The sequence below is a fragment of the Danio aesculapii genome, chromosome 11 (genome assembly GCF_903798145.1).
Source record: "Danio aesculapii chromosome 11, fDanAes4.1, whole genome shotgun sequence".
Taxonomy (NCBI): Eukaryota; Metazoa; Chordata; class Actinopteri; order Cypriniformes; family Danionidae; genus Danio; species Danio aesculapii.
Genome location: NC_079445.1, coordinates 34,358,263 through 34,375,618, shown reverse-complemented (window position 1 = coordinate 34,375,618; position 17,356 = coordinate 34,358,263). Strand labels below are relative to the sequence as shown.

Sequence of the window (17,356 nt, the reverse complement as noted above, 5' to 3'; positions counted from 1 at the left end):
ACATATCTGAGTATCATATTTCTTTATTAAGATGTACAAATTACCTGTGATGTCACGTGGCTGCAGAGTTTAGGTCAGGTGACGCAAACTTCTCACGTTTAATATCGAGAACCGAGCATCATCCACCAATAGGGGGAGCTCATTAATTCCCCAATCTAACCATAATGTCACGGAGAGGAAATGAAAGTTAATAGCTTGTAAACATCATCAACTTGATGTTATAGGCTACCCTTTTATTGTTCATTTTGAGAAATTACCTCACAATACAATTAACCTATGTAAAAGAGAGTGCATTACTACATTTCACACAGTGGTTTTCATGCTAATTCACATTGAAGTATTTAAAACTGATACAAGACTAGATTAGACTAGTAAAGCATCATTTGATTTGATTGTCCTTGTGTTTTTCTGCAGAGTGTCCTGTGGACTTGTTCTTTGTGTTGGACACGTCTGAAAGTGTGGCCCTCAGAGCCAAACCTCCAGAGTTTTACATCAACCAGATCAAGACCTTCACAAAGCTGTTCATCGATGAGCTGAAAGACCTGTATGCTATCTTTTATTAATACATATTCTGACGTTTGACATAGATTTTTTTATTTGATCTAGTTTCATAACATTTAACATATACAGTTGAAGTCAGAATTATTAGCCCCTTGCTTATTTTTTCCCCAATTTCTGTTCAACGAAGAGAAGATATTTTCAACACATTTCTAAACATAATAGTTTTAATAACTCATCTCTAATAACTGATTTATTTTATATTTGCCATGATGAAAGTAAATAATATTTGACTAGATATTTTTTAAGATATACAGCTTAAAGTGACATTTAAAGGCTTAACTAGGTTAATTAGTTTAACTAGGCAGGTTAGGGTAATTAGGCAGGTTATTGTATAGCGATGGTTTGTTCTGTAGACTATCAAAACAAAATATAGCTTAAGGGAGCTAATGTTTTTTACCTTAAAATGTTTTTTTTTTTATTAAAAACTGCTTTTATTCTAACTGAAATAAAACAAATAAGACTTTCTCCAGAAGAAAAAATATTATCAGACATACTGTGAAAATTTCCTTGCTCTGTTAAACATCATTTGGAAAATATTTTAAAAAAGAAGAAAAAAAATGAAAGGGGGGGGGGGGGGGGGGGTGGGGGGGAATAATTCTGACTGCAACTGTATATGCTTTTAAATGTGTAAGAGTATACTAGGCCTTTAGTTTTTCTAACATTTCTGTTAATACATGAAAACATTTTAACATTTTATTATGTTCAAAGTGTTCAAAATGTAGTCATTTTAAATATTTCTTGGCTACACAAATGTTCCAGCATATTTGATCATTCTTCATATATTACTGGAATCATTTTAAATGTTCTCTAGACATACAGTAGAGTATGTACAGTACATGCTAACATTTTGAGAACGTTCATAACTTTGATTTTCATTATAGCTTTTATAAAACAATTACTCAAAAAATAAGTCATATTTATTTTGTTCAGAAAATATACACAGCATTATTAACATAGTAAAGTAATTATTTTGCCACACAATATAATTCTGAACAGTGTTGGGGAAAGTTACTTTTGAAAGTAATGCATTGCAATATTGAGTTGCTCCCTAAAAAAGTAACTAGTTGGGTTACTTAGTTACCTTTTATGATAGGTAATGCGTCACATTACTTTTGAGTTACTTTTGAGTTACTTTTTATTACCTGACTGATGCTTGATGTCTTTCACAGCTTGTTTTTTTTCTTTTTTTCTTTTTTTTTTAATAGAGGAGCTCTGCAATTAACAACGCACTGTATAATCTACACCCATGTTTACCTTTAAAAAAACACATCAAAAAATATTTTAGGATAATGTTATCTGAGAACTTTCTTACCCCAGAGCTCTACATGCTGTGTATACAGATTATTGTAAGTTTAAAGCAATGTTTGTTACATTTAAATGAATAAATAAAGTTATTGTGTTAAGGTTTTGGGATCAATAATATTCACCAGATGGCTTGGATAGAATGAACATGCTGTTAACGTTACTAGAACTAAGTTACTTTGTTCATATCCTTAAAAGTTTAAAGCCAGAAAGTTAGCCGAAGTTTTCCTCATTTCCTCATATATCTCCATATGGAAGCTGCCATACTGAGCTCACAACAATATAGCTTTTTTCTTATGCAGTGGCACACATAACGGATCCTTATTGGGGGGGAAAATGTCAGCATACAATCCAAGATTACTGTCATTATAAGCAGCCATTTCTAGTTCAATGGAATATATTAATGTTTGATGCCAAATTTGCTCATCTATAGTGCTCAGCATAAATGAATACACCCCCTTTTCAAAATGAATGTTTTTATTTATTTCTTAGTGAATAATAGTGTGTGATGAATTTCAACAAATACGATCACCGAAAGATAGCACGGTGGCTTAGAGGTTAGCACTATCACCTCACAGTAAGAAGGTCGCTGGTTTGAGTCCCAGCTGGACCAGTTGGCATTTCAATTCAATTCAATTCACCTTTATTTGTATAGCGCTTATACAATGTAGATTGTGTCAAAGCAGCTTCACATAAAAGGTCACAGTAAATAGGAACAGTAGTTCATTTCTGCGTGGAGTTTGCATGTTCTCCCAGTATTGGCTTGGGTTTCCTCCGGGTGCTCCGGTTTCCCACACTGTCCAAAGACATACAATTAAACTGGATGAACTAAATTGGCCATAGTGTGTATGTGTATGAATGACTGTGTATGGGTGTTTCCCAGTACTGGGTTGCAGCTGGAAGGGCATCTGCTGCATAAAACATATGCTGGAATAGTTGGCGGTTCATTCCACTGTGGTGACCCCAGATAAATAAGAGACTAAACGGAGGGAAAATTAATGAATGGTCACCAAACATAATTAGTAATAGAAAGATTTACAATACATTCAAATGAATTATTGCAAACAAACAAACAAACAAACAAAAAAAAAATATATATATATTTTTTTTAAATGTCGATTTTTTTTTTTCCTGTTTATTAAAATTTGATTTAATATTTTCCCCAACACATTAATTTGGCTGTACTATTTATTTATTTTTTCTTAGATTAGTTTCAGTTTTGGCTTTGGAACTGACTACTCTAATGTACAGTTTAGGTCAAATTTATTAGCCCTCCTGAATTATTAGCCCCCCTTTATATTTTTTCTCCTATTTCTGTTTAATGGGAAGAAGATTTTTTCAACACATTTCTAAACATAAAAGTTTTAATAATGTTGGAATATCTCATCAATTCCATGCGCGTTCAATAAAAAAGGTCAGAAGAGGTTTTTCTTCAATGTTTAAAATTTTAGAAATTTATTGGATACAAATTAATAATTTGATTTACAGAATTCTGTTATCCTCAATGCAATGCAAAAGTTACATTCAGGAGGTGCGCAACAACTTTCATTTCCTGACTTCATCTTTAATAAGTAGCTGATATTAACAGGTGGAGTTTATTAAAATTCATCACTTGTCAGTCATTCTCCAGTCCTCGATTGGTCGCACCCATACATACATCCTCTTTTTCTACGAATTCAACTGCAACTCAACTGCACATATTCTAGGTTCTGTTTCAACCCATCTCTGCTAACAGAAAGTTTAGTTGCAGAGCTCAAGTTCATTTTAGACAATCAGGCCTTTGCATTTCTTTCATATCACACTCAACAGTAGAAGTTCAGTTAATATGTCACCTTTACGCAATACAAATGCAATTGTTTAATGAAAAGACAAAAACAATTAAAATTATATTCCTTTTCACAACGATAACTGATTTCTTTCATCTTTGCCATGATGACAGTACATAATATTTTACTAGATATTTTTCAAGATACTAGTATTTAGCTTAAAGTGACATTTAAAGACTTAACTAGGTTAATTAGGCAAGTTGGGGTAATTAGGCAAGTCATTGTATAACAGTGCTTTGTTCTGTAGACAATCATGAAAAAATATTGCTTAAGGGGGCTATTACTATTGAGCCTAAAATAGTTTAAAAAAATAAATAAAAACTGCTTTTATTCTAGCCAAAATAAAACAAACAAGACTTTCTCCAGAAGAAAAAATATTATAGGAAATACTATGAAAAATTCTTTGCTCTGTTAATCATTCATCATTGTTAATCATTTTGACTTCAACTGTACAAATATATTATTGTAAAGCATCCTGTAGGAAATCTGAATTTAAAATAAAGATCTGTGAGGGGTGTACTTATTTATGCCAAACATTGTATATCGTGTTTCTGCCAGACGCCAGCCTTGTGATCGCGATGTGACGTGGAACTCAGGAGCGCTGCACTACAGTGACGACACGGAGCTGGTCATGGGATTAGTCGACCTCAACACAAAACGCACTGACCTGAAAGCCGCCATCGACAGAATCAAATACATAGGCAAGGGAACATACACTGACTGCGCCATCAAGGAGGGCATCGCTGAGCTGCTCAGAGCGTATGTGAATTCTGACATTACTTATAATGCCATATTAAAATAAATGTAATAGTGCATGTATGTAAATAACCTCATGCGTCTGCCTGCAGGGGTTCACATTATCATGAGAATAAATACATTGTGGTGGTGACGGATGGTCATCCTATAACCGGATATAAGGAGCCATGCGGTGGCATTCAGGAGGCCGCCAATGAGGCTCGACAACATGCCATTAAAGTGTTTGCTGTGGCCATCTCACCTGACCAGGAGGTACTGTAGTAAACATAATAGATAATATGTATTGGGGTGCATAATATAGTTTCAGTATCGATATCGTTTGTCATATCGATATCGTTGTAATTGTAATTAAAGGGATAGTTCACCCAAAATTTGTTATTCTGTCATCATTTACTCATCCTTTACTTAATTCAAACCTTTAAGAGTTTCTTTATTCTGTTAAGCACAAAAGAAGATATTTTGAAAAATGCTGAAAACCAGTCACCATTGAGTTCCCTAGTATTTGTTTTTGTCAATGGTTACAGGTTTTCAGCTTTCTCCAAAATATCTGGTTTTGTGTTTAGCAGAGGAAACAAACTCATAAAGGTTTGGAAGCACTCAAGGTAGAGTAAATAGCGAGTAAATTTTCTTTTTCTGGGGGTAAACTATCCCTTTAAGCAGAAAACACAGTTCAGAACAAAGTTTAACCCTAGTAAATTAAAATGAGTGAATTTTTTTAAGCCCTATGACTGTAAGATTTCGAGCTAATTGAAATAATTTGGACACTAGTACTACAAATGATCAAATTTGTTGCTTTAACAAAGATTAATTGGATTTAATTGTTTCTGCAATGATGACTGTAGTAGTCAACAGTTGAAATGTAGCAAAAAAGACAAGAATGGATGTTGTTGAAGAGTTTCAGAAGAACTTTGATGAAAGGTTTGATACAATTATCAAGTGTCGATTACAGAAAACTGAATTACTGTGTTATTTTGCATTTGATTATTTAATATCTGCACCTCAACACTGTTAGAGAAAATCGTAAGTACTGTTTATTCAGTCTGTATCTTTGTTCTATTTTATTAATTTTATGCCTATGTAATTTGTTTATTATATTTTATGCTGATTTGCTCCCCTACAAAATTATCACAATCAATGTAAAATTATTAATTCTTTCCAAACAGAGTTATAAGTCATCTTGTGAAATTATATTCATATCAAAATTTACAGGAAATCGCAGAAAAACAAAATATTTAAATGTCATTTTTTTCCAATATCGTTTGCATGACATTTTTGATATGCATAAGAAGTGCTAGGCAATAAAGCAGTAGTGATAATTAACATAATACAATTTCTTTGCCAAACGATTTTAAGTTTACTCAGCACAGGTTTTATAAATATTTATCATCAAACCCTATTCATAAGACTAAAAGTCATTAGCATTACAACATAACATTTTTAAAATTTGTAATACACAAAAAGGGGTCCTGTTATGTTTTGGACAATATATTCTATCATTCTCAGCTGTCTTTGAAGCTCAAAATATCTCACTAATTATTTATAATTCCATGCTCCAAATGTGTGTTTTTAGATGGAAGCAAAAACCTGCTGTTTTGGTGTGTGTATCTTTAAATGCAAATGAGCCGCTGCTACATGCCCCACTTTCCAGAAGAGGGTGGAGCCTTTAAAGCCTGTGCCTCAGATACTCTGACAACAAAAATACATGTATTTTGAAGCTTACAAAAATCAAAATGTAGTTGTTACCCCATTTACCTCAGGGTGTCCATATTAAAATGCTTTTTTAAAATTAAATAAAAAATACATATTATAAAAATATACATAAAAATAAGCTCATAGTTCCTAAAAATCAAGTGCTCCTAAGAAAGAACCAACAACTACAAATTTAGCATGTTTTATGCATTTTAATGTTTAAAAAAGCTATTAGATTTTTATTTGAAACCCTTAATAGCAAGTAAACAATATAAGAGGTGCCACTTAGCAGTAAATCCCACATCTTTTTTCCCCATTTAAGTTGGCAGTAGGGTGTTTGGCTACACAAAACTACATGTAATGATGTTTTTCATTTGACATTTCGTTCTCATGCTGATGTATTTGGACAACCAATAATGTTTCTCTTTTCTTCCATCCCTTCTTCCCAGGACACCAGACTGTCTGTCATTGCCACAGATATAAACTACAGACAGAACTTCACCGCTGCAGACAACTCCCGCTCCACACAAATGAGCACTATACGCTCCATCATCCACATGATTGTGAGTGTCATAATGCAAACTCACCACAGTAAGCATGTTTATGTGGTTTCCCTGCGGATTTAGGAGTCGGACTGACCCAAGCACATACCAAATAAATTTACCCGAAGAAAACAAGACACTTTACTTGAAATTGTGTTCGAAAATGTTATTGAGAAAACCGTAACAGTACATTGGGCTTTATAAACTACCAGTCATATTAAGAATTTTATTCCTATGGGACATTCTACCAGAAACGTACATTATCTGTCCCTAAAATGAAAACATAAATCCAGTGAATAAAAAGTCTCTCACCCAAAAAAAATCTGTTGTTCTTTAAAGGAATATGTCATTCATTTCGTTCTCAGACATTTTTTTTAATTAAAAACACTTTACACTGTACAAACCCTGTAAATGTCCTTGTCCTCAGCCCAATTAAACCTGCAGCTTTAATACTTTTGCTAGCTAAAAGCTGTTGTTTAGAAAAAAAAAAAATACTTCACAAATAGCAAGTTTAAGTTGTTATCATTCACATCAACTGATTAAAAACATTGAGGACGACAAGTGTAAAGGGGTGGTCCAGAGTGTATTTTTAAGGCTTGGTTGTGTTTATGCGGTGCAAAGTAACGTGTGCTCATGCTTCGTTTGTAGAAAATCACGTTATTTTTTCATATATCTTACTTTAATTACATGCAGCTACTCGGCTAATATGAAAACGACATATTTCCTAGTTCCTCTGAAAGCCCGCCCTCAAGAGGCTCTGATTGGTCAGCTAACATATTGTGCTAGGATTTGCGAATCGGCTTCATGTCAGCAGGAAGTGTCTCTGCTATAACAGCACATCTGGCCACGCCCCTTTGCTGCACAGGGTGTATGCTCGTAGCCTGAAAGGTTTAATAAATCATTAACCCGGATGTATTTTTTTGTAGTCCCCAAACTTTGTTCACTAAGCTAACTCTGTAAAAGCCAATGTCTCCCTTTGCTTTTAAATTTGAGCGTCTTACATTCAGAGATGTTGTTTATGTTCACACAGCTACATTACGCATCAACTAAAGTCTAAAATACGATATTGTTGTGGACCACCCCTTTAAAGGTCAGGCCCTGTCACATTTTTTATAAGTGAAAACGTTTCTGGTAGAATGTCCCTTATATTTAATTAGGATGCATTCAATTGACCAAAAGTGACAACAATTTGTTAGTGTTACGAAAGATTTCTACTGGCAGCTAGCTCTCTGCAACTCTCACATGGTCGCCCACTAAAGCTAATCAGGGCTGCGCTTGGTCAGTACCTGGATGGGAGACCACATGGGAAAGCTAGGTTGGTGCCGGAAGTGGTGTTAGTGAGGCCAGCAGGGGGCACTCAACCTGTGGTCTGTGTGGGTTCTAACGCCCCAGTAAAGTGAAGGGGATGATATACTGCTCAGTGAGCACCGTCTTTCGGATGAGATGTTAAACCGAGGTCCTGTCTCTTTGTGGTCATGAAAAATCCCAGGATGTCCTTCGAAATAGAGTTGGGGTTTAACCCTGGCATCCTGGCCACATTTGCCCACTGGCCTCTGTCCATCATGGTCTCCTAACCATCCCCATATCATAATTGGCTTCATCACTCTGTCTCCTCTCCACCAATCAGCTGGTGTGTGGCGTGCGGTCTGGCGCAATATGGCTGCCGTCACGTCATCCAGGTGGATGCTGCACACTGGTGGTGGATGAGGAGTTTCCTATGAATGTGTAAAGCTCTTTGAATGTCTAGAAAAGTGCTATATAAATGTAAGGAATTATTATTATTATTATTACTGTATGTCTTCTGAGATTTCTGTTTATCTAAGAACTAATTTATTAAAAATGATTTCTGAAGTAATACATGACACTGAAGATTTTATGACACTTAATTGGAATAAATAATATTTTGACATAAAACATGAATAGAATAAAAATTAAAAAACAGTTAATTAAAGAGAAATATTGATGAAATACTGTATTTTTGATCAAACCAGAAGAGTTTGTACAGTAGTGAACTTTCTGAATCAAATTTTGTCAAATATTTTAGTTTATTGACTCAATGCTGTATAAATCTCTAAATAAATTTTCATGATTACATGATTTTCAACCCAGTGAACTTTCTTTATCAGTCATCTATCAGTTATTGAAGATATTATAATAAAGACGTTTGACATGCCAAATATGTGTACATTTTTCAAATACTGTCTTCTTACCATTTTTTGCTTTTTATTACAGACAAACGAAACAAAGGATGTGGTATGTTGCCTATCCACAGCTTTTGCACATTTATATACCATAATTACTTTTATTTTGTATATTTGATATATTAACTTTGTCTTCTCGATCTATCTTTCCTTCAGTGCTGCTCGTTTGACTGCAACGTAAGTGAAATCACTTTCCTAACCTATTGAAAAAGATTGATTTGTAATGCTTTCTAATGGCTTTATGCGTTTCCCCCACTACAGGCTCCTGGAGGCCCTCAAGGACCCCCTGGAGATCCAGGTCAAAGGGTAAGTATTAATAAAATACATTTTTATGTCTTTATTATGTCTTTCCCTTCATGCACATGGAAACCACCTGTTGATTTCGGTGAAACATTACACATATTCATGTTTAATTCACTCTCAGCATGTTCAGAGAACTTCCACCTAACATTTCCCTTTCCTGCAGGGAGAGATTGGGAGACCAGGCATGCCAGGAGAAAAAGGAGATTTTGGGGCTCAGGTACAGTATGCTATCTGCTAGATAAACATCCTTTCAGAACTGATAGTAGGTTTTTGTAGGCACACATCTGACATTTTACACCTTCACCACTCTTTTTTTCTGATCCTCTTAGTGTCAGTTGTAATGCCAAACATTTACGTGAGCATTAATATTATCACAAGCAAATACACATGGATGTGTTTGAACAATATTGTGCACAATTCTTTCCATTCATTTATGATAACTATATCCTAAATGAATGCACATTATCTTTAACATTATCTTTTGGGTCATTGTCTCTTGGGTCAATGGCTAGTGGTGTTAATTACTGTTTAATGTCAGCAGTGAAATGCACTGTTATTCTTAGGGTCACACTGAAATGAAAATGAATACCAAACATCCTGTAACGCACTTAGACAAAGTCCGAACCCAAAAATGCTTTGTAATGATTATTTATTATTTAATTAAATTATGTAAAGTGACAGCACTGTAGTGCTATTATATATACTACATGGACATATCCTGTCGGCACATTATTTGAGTGGACTTGCTTTTTCAGTAGAGCATGTGTGGTTCAAGTATTGATGAGTATACATTAGGTGTACCCAGTCTCAGTCCTGAAGGGCCAGTGTCCTGCATTGTTTAGCGCCAACTTCATTCAACACCTGCCTGGAAGTTTCTAGTATACCTAGTAAGAGCTTGATTAGCTGGTTCAGGTTTGTGTAATTGGGGCTAGAACTAAACTCTGCAGGACACCTGCCATCCAGGATCGAGTTTAGACCCCCTGGAATATATGTAGATGAGCAAAATACTGAGCTATCTTGAACGTTGACGATTTTTAGTGCCTCATATTTTTGACTGTTTTCTCTGACATTTTTTGATCGCACAATCAGTTTCTGACCAAAAATCTTTGTTAGCTAAATATTCAGTGCATCCCTAGTTATTCTAATGCATCAAACTGACTAACTGCTGCAAGAAATCATAGGAAATGGTATGTCTTAATTTGTTAGTGTTGCCAGATCTAGTAAAAAAAAGCAAATATGAAAAAAGTCAAAATACCAAACAGTTTATCTGAAAGTAAACTACATAGAAAATGGCTAATTTATAAGTAAACTTTTTTCTTCTTAAGTTATTAACTTATATTTTATCATATAACTTATGTTATATCATATTATATTGTATCATAGGAAATGGTATGTCTTAACTTGTTAGTGTTGCCAGATCTAGCTAAAAAAGCAAATATGAAAAAGTTGTAATACCCAAACAGTTTATCTTGAAATGTAACCACATAGAAAATGGCTAATTTATAAGTAAACACTTTATATTTAGTAATTTGCTTTTGTCAAATAACCTGTATTGTATCATATTATATGTCGCAGTACTGGGTTGCAGCTGGAAGGGCATCTGCTGTGTAAAAGATATGCCGGAATAGTTGGCAGTTCATTCTGCTGTGGCGACCCCTGATAAATTAGGGACTAAGCTGATGGAGAATGAATGAATGAATAAACATCATACAGTATTATATTATATCATATATATATATAATAGGAAACAGTACGTCTTAACTAGTGTTTTAATTAGTGTTGCCAGATCTAGCTAAAAAAAGCCAAAACTACATGATACCCAAACACAAATTCTTGAAATGTAACCACATAGAGAACGTCTCAGGTTACGTATGTAACCATAGTTCCCCGAGAGGGAACGAGACACTGCGTCTAACCAGAACGCTAGGGGAACACCTCTTTTATACGCGTCTTGAAGCACATGTGAAATCAATCTAATGTAATTAAGCGGTGTCGTCAGACCAGAGAGTATAAAAGCCTGTACTGAGCCTTCAGTGTTAACTTCAAATTTGCTTGAAAGAAGTAACAGGCAGAAGAGAGTATGGCGGAAGACGCAGTGTCTCGTTCCCTCTCGGGGAACTATGGTTACATACGTAACCTGAGACGTTCCCCTTCTAGGGAACTTCAACACTGCGTCTAACCAGAACGCTAGGGGAACGCAATACCCACTAGGCCAGATTCACTGCTGACTGTGAACGCACACTACGCAGTGAGAACAGAGGACCCTGGTGAGGGGTCTACATCGAGCTGATAATGACGCACAAATGTATGTGGCGTCGACCATCCTGCCGCCAAACAAATGTCAGAAAGGGCAGAGCCCGAAATAGAAGCTTTGGAGGCCCCTACAGCCCTTGTGGAGTGGGCCTTAAATTTAGGTGCGGGACGTCCAGCAACCTGATAGGTAACCGAAATAGTCTCAACTATCCAATTACTTATAGTCTGCTTGTTCGCCGGACTCCCCCTCTTTGAGGGTCCGAAGCAGACCAGTAACTGCTCACTCTTTCTCCAGTTGCTAACCCGGTTAACATACGTATCCAGAGCCCTAACTGGGCAGAGTAAATTCAATTTCTCTTGGTCCGACGACTGAAATGGGGGCGGATTAAAGGCCTGCAGCACAGCAGGTCTCGCCACATGAGTGGGCACCTTCGGCACATACCCAGGTCTGGGATAAAGAAAGGCTTTGGACATGCCCGGAGCAAACTCCAGAAATGAAGGTGCAACCGACAGAGCCTGGAGGTCACCAACCCTTTTTAGAGATGAAATAGCTAATAAAAAAGCTGTTTTTAATGTCAGAAACTTATCTGAAGCCTCCTGCAGTGGCTCAAATGGGGGAACAGAGATGCCCTCGAGCACCAATGTTAAATCCCATGTCGGTACTCTGTGTGTGCTGACAGGCCTTAGCCTTATGGCTCCACGTAGGAAGCGACGAATAAGCGGGTCCTGCCCTAGTGACTCATCATCTAGGGGGGAACGGTAGGCCGCTATAGCTGAAACATACACTCTCAGAGTGGATGCAGCTAACCCAGCAGACAGGCGATCTTGGAGAAATTCCAGCACTGAGGCTACCTGACAGCTGACTGGGTTCAGCTGGTGTTCTCTACACCAAGCTGAAAAGAGAGCCCATTTTAGGGCATAAAGCTTCCTTGTGGAGGGAGCCCTGGAGCTTAGAATGGTCTGAGCAACCTCGGTTGACAGTCCATACTCTATGAGGTGGGCCCCCTCAGAGGCCACACCCACAGTTTCCACAGGTCGGGTTGGGGATGAAGTATCATTCCTCCCGCCTGGGATAGAAGGTCCCTCCTGATGGGGATCTCCCACGGGAGACCCGCCAGCAGGGCTATGAGGTCTGAAAACCAAATTCTCGTAGGCCAAAACGGGGCTACCAGCAGTAACTGAATCCCGTCTTGACGGACCCTCTCCAGGACTCCTGGGAGCAGAGCGACCGGGGGAAAAGCATACAGACGAAGCCTCGGCCACGTCTGCACCATGGCATCCAATCCCAGAGGGGCTGGATGCGAGAGAGAAAACCACAGTATGCAATGCGTGGTCTCTTGGGAAGCAAACAGGTCTACCTGCGCTCTCCCGAATTTTTCCCAAATGGTCTCCACCACCTCGGGGTGAAGTTTCCATTTCCCGGATCTCACCCCCTGCCTCGACAGGAGATCTGCTCCCTTGTTCAGATGGCCCGGGACATACATTGCCCTGATGGACAGAATTTTGTTCTGGGCCCACAGGAGGATCCGATGTGCCAGCTTGCATAGCATTCGAGACCTCAGACCCCCCTGATGGTTGATGTAAGCGACCACCGATGTGTTGTCCGTGCGGACTAGAATATGATGGCCCCTTAAATCGGGGAGAAAGTGTTTTAAGGCCAGAAACACGGCCATCATCTCCAGGCAGTTTATGTGCCAAGAACGATGATGTTCTCCCCATTGTCCCGTTGCAGGAAGCCCCCTCAGGGTTGCTCCCCAGCCCGTTAAAGAAGCATCTGTCATAAGCATGACGCGATGACAGACAGCCCCCAACACTGGGCCCTGGGACAGGAACCAGGGCATTTTCCACATACTTAAGGCTCGAAGGCAGCGCCGCGAGACCTTGATCATGCGGAAAGGATTCCCCTTGAGGGAAAACCCCCTGGATTTGAGCCACCACTGCAGGGGTCTCATGTACAGCAGACCAAACGGAATCATGCTGGCTGCTGCTGCCATGAGACCCAACACTCTCTGAAAGTGTTTCACAGTGATGAACTGGCCTAGTTTGACTCTGTGTACGGCTGACTGAATCGAAGCGATTCGTGGCGGGGACAGACGTGCTCGCATCGTCATGGAGTCCCATAGCACACCTAAAAAAAATGGTCGTCCTGGCTGGAACAAGCACACTTTTTGCGGTGTTCAACCGAAACCCCAACCTTCTGATATGGGTAAGAACGACATCTCGATGTCGTACTGCCATATCGTGAGTCTGAGCTAGAATTAGCCAATCGTCTATGTAGTTTAGGATACGTATACCCTGCATACGAAGTGGTGCTAGTGCCGCTTCGACTACTTTGGTGAAGGTTCGAGGTGACAGAGCTAGACCGAATGGAAGAACCCGATACTGGAACGCTTCGCCCCCGAAAGCGAACCTCAGGTACTTCCTGTGTTGGGGAAGGATGGATATATGGAAGTATGCGTCTTTCAGGTCTATTGTCACAAACCAGTCCTCGGACTGAATTTGTGACACCACGTTTTTGATGGTTAACATCCTGAACCTGAGGGCCCCCGACGGACCGATTTAGATTTCTCAGATCTAATATGGGACGCAGTCCCCCATCCTTTTTGGGAACTATAAAATACCGGCTGTAAAACCCTGATTCTCTGTTGAGTGGGAGAACACGCTCTATCGCGCCTTTTTTTAATAGAGCCAGTACTTCCTGTTCCATAACCAGAGCCTGTTCTGGCTTCACTATGGTGGGTGTAACACCGTTGAAGTGAGGTGGCCGTGCACAAAACTGTATTTTGTAGCCGTGTTCCACCGTGAACAGGACCCACTGAGACACCATCGGCAGGTGTTTCCACGCTGCCAAAAAATGTGCTAGGGGTACCAGCCTCTCGAGACTGGCCTCTGGTTGCTCTTGGACCCTCCGAAGAGGGGGTGGGGTCCCCAATGCCCTCAGACACTGAGGAATGCCCACCCCGGGAGACAAAAATCCCTTTCTCCGCGGACCCTGGTTCAATGAGGGCGCCGAATGGCGCTCTCGATGTCCAGGGGGGGCCCAGGGAAGCCTGACTCCCAACACGTCAGGACTTCCTTTTATCCTTCGCCTTCCTGGAAATTACTATTTTCCTTGTGAGATTTTTTGAGGAAGGCTCAGGCTGAGAGCGTGCTCTCCAGGCCCTCTTTTCCTGAGGGGGAGCCCGAGACGCCACACTCTCCTTTTGTACCGCCCGATATGAGGAGCTGGTTGACGGCTGGGGCTGTCTTTTAGCAGCCCCCTGACTTTTAGATCTTGGGGGGAGAAAGTCACCGAGGGAGCTAGAGCATTTTTTCACTCGGTCAAAGGATTCGGCGACGCGATTGACGGCGTCACCAAAAAGCCCTGAGCTTGATATTGGAGCGTCCATAAAAATAGCTCTATCACTTTCTGACACCTCTGCTTGTGTCAGCCAGAGGTGCCGCTCTGTAGCCACCAGGGTTGCCATAGACCGCCCCAAACTAGAGGCCGCCTCTTTAGTAGCTCTTAAAGCTAAATCCGACGCCCGAAGAGCTTCTCGAAGCTGTTCGGGTGTTGCTCCCCCACCATCTAAGCACTCTTTTATTAGGTCAGCCTGATATGCCTGCAACACTGACATAGTGTGCAGGCATCCGACAGACTGACCAGCCGTCATGTATGCTTTGCCAACTAGACCAGATGTGACTCTTAATGGTCTAGATGACAAAGGAGGGACCCTTGCAGATTTTAAATCTGGACGAAGATGACGTGCTAGATCCTCTTCTATTTTTGGCATTTCTGTACATGCTTTTTCCCCCAGCCCACGAACTGCTGAATAAACAACCGTTTTTGGTGTCATTAAACGAGCTGAATACGGATTATTCCATGATTTAGAAACAGCATGATGTAATTCGGGACAGAAGGGGAGGTCCCTCAGTGGAGGATCAACTCTGCTGGGTAATTCTCTCTCATCCAGCATTCCTGTCAGACGCAGCTGCTGCTGCTCACGTGCTGGCTGCCAGTCTATTACATCAAACCTGTCAGCAGCACGTGAAATCACCTCCACTAACTCCTCATATTCTACTGACCGGGGTGGCAGATCCCCCGACCCTCTTTGGCTTTGCTGCAGCGGCGCATTGGTTTCCTCGGAAACGGATGACGCCGCCCTCCCACGAGGCGCAGAAGAAACCGCAGAGCGTGCTTCTGACACTCCCGAGGGAGGATTAGATCTCGCGGATAGAGGAAGAGAAAGGACAGAGTCCGTCTCCATCTCGTCCGCTAAATCTAATTGAGAACCCCATGAACGGAGCCTACGCTCAGCCTCAGCACGAGCGGGACCCGAACCGCGAGGAGCGCGAGCCGCGGGAGTTTTATTAAAGAACTCCCTCCGACTACGCAGCACTTTGCGGGAGAGAGCATCACAGTGCACACAGTCAGCATTCTCAAATGCTGCCAGGGCATGCTCCTCTCCCAAACACTCTAAACACAAATCATGTGAGTCACCAGCCGTGATAAAACGGGGACATGGAGGCACACAGCGTTTAAAGTTTTTTTTTTTTCTGCCATATCAAAAACAAAAAAGCTAGTTTGTCAGTTTTTTTGTATTTTGTGTATGCAAAGTCAGTAATGAATGGTCACAGAGAGGGTGTTTTTTCACGTGCGTGCTTCTTGAAAGCAAAGAAGTTAACACTGAAGGCTCAGTACAGGCTTTTATACTCTCTGGTCTGACGACACCGCTTAATTACATTAGATTGATTTCACATGTGCTTCAAGACGCGTATAAAAGAGGTGTTCCCCTAGCGTTCTGGTTAGACGCAGTGTTGAAGTTCCCTAGAAGGGGAATGGCTAATTTATAAGTAAAGTATAGGTAAACTGTTTTTATTAAGTAATTAACTTATATTCTATATTTAAACTTATTTAAATTTATATAATTTTACTAAAATTAAGAGGATATGGCAAACACTGTAATGTTATTTACAACTAATGATAATTTTCATATTCATGATTCCATATATACTAAATGGGTAGTGTACATTTTAAGGCATGATATACTAATTTCACATTTAAAAAAAATATGTTTGCATTGAAGGGGAATTTTAAAGATAAAGAATTTTTTAATAGATGAAATAAGCAAATTATCAAGTAAATTTTAGTCTAGAGTCTAGAATAGCTGATTGTGTGGATTACGTTAAAGTCATTTTCAGAATAACCAGTGAAAATCCGCACTTTACATCTGACATACTTTAAGAATGATGTCCAAATATACATCTGTCAGGTAAACAGCGCTTATTAATATGCCAGTTAATAGTTCTCACATGGCTATGAGCTCATTGTGTCTCATAAATGTTCCATGTGTCTCCGGATCTTTTTTTGTTGATCGTCCAATCAAAGCAAAACCTTCGGCTGACCTCCACGTCCGGCCGCTTTCATCTTTTTGCAGCTGTTACGATTTCAACGATCTGTCAAAATCAGATTTTTCTCTGGACTTCCTGTCTGCCACATGCATGCAGTTTTACTATGTTTGCAAGGATGTTTTCAGAAATGTGGCCCTCATAAGTATCATAAAACCAACGCACACACTGGAAAACGTCCAGCTGAGCTATTAAAGCTCCAGCTATTCTGTTCTGCTGATTGTGTAGACAAAACAATAATTACAGCATACACTTGAAGCCAGAATTATCAGCCCTCATGTATATTTTCCCCCCAATTTCTGTTTAATGAAGAGAAGATTTTTTAACACATTTCTAAACATAATAGTTTTTGAATAACTAATTTGTAATAACTGATTTATTTTATCTTTGCCATGATGACAGTACATAATAATTTATTAGATAATTTTCAAGATACTAGTATTCAGCTTAAAGTGACATTTAACCCTTTGATGCACAAGCTATAAAATAGATATAGAAAAAATAACCTTAAACAGGTCACTTTAGACCCATGTAG

General features: G+C 39.3%; 1 protein-coding gene across 1 annotated transcript in view; it reads left to right on the top strand.

Moving 5' to 3' along the window:
• The window catches only part of col6a1 (collagen, type VI, alpha 1), a 75,757-nt gene that overhangs the window by 1,026 nt on the left and 57,375 nt on the right, over positions 1-17,356 (top strand). The window contains exons 2-9 of the mRNA XM_056468626.1: positions 415-544; positions 4,248-4,448; positions 4,538-4,697; positions 6,584-6,697; positions 8,909-8,929; positions 9,034-9,054; positions 9,139-9,183; positions 9,344-9,397. Coding sequence (XP_056324601.1) covers positions 415-544; positions 4,248-4,448; positions 4,538-4,697; positions 6,584-6,697; positions 8,909-8,929; positions 9,034-9,054; positions 9,139-9,183; positions 9,344-9,397 — 746 coding nt within the window. The remainder of the gene's footprint in view (positions 1-414; positions 545-4,247; positions 4,449-4,537; positions 4,698-6,583; positions 6,698-8,908; positions 8,930-9,033; positions 9,055-9,138; positions 9,184-9,343; positions 9,398-17,356) is intronic.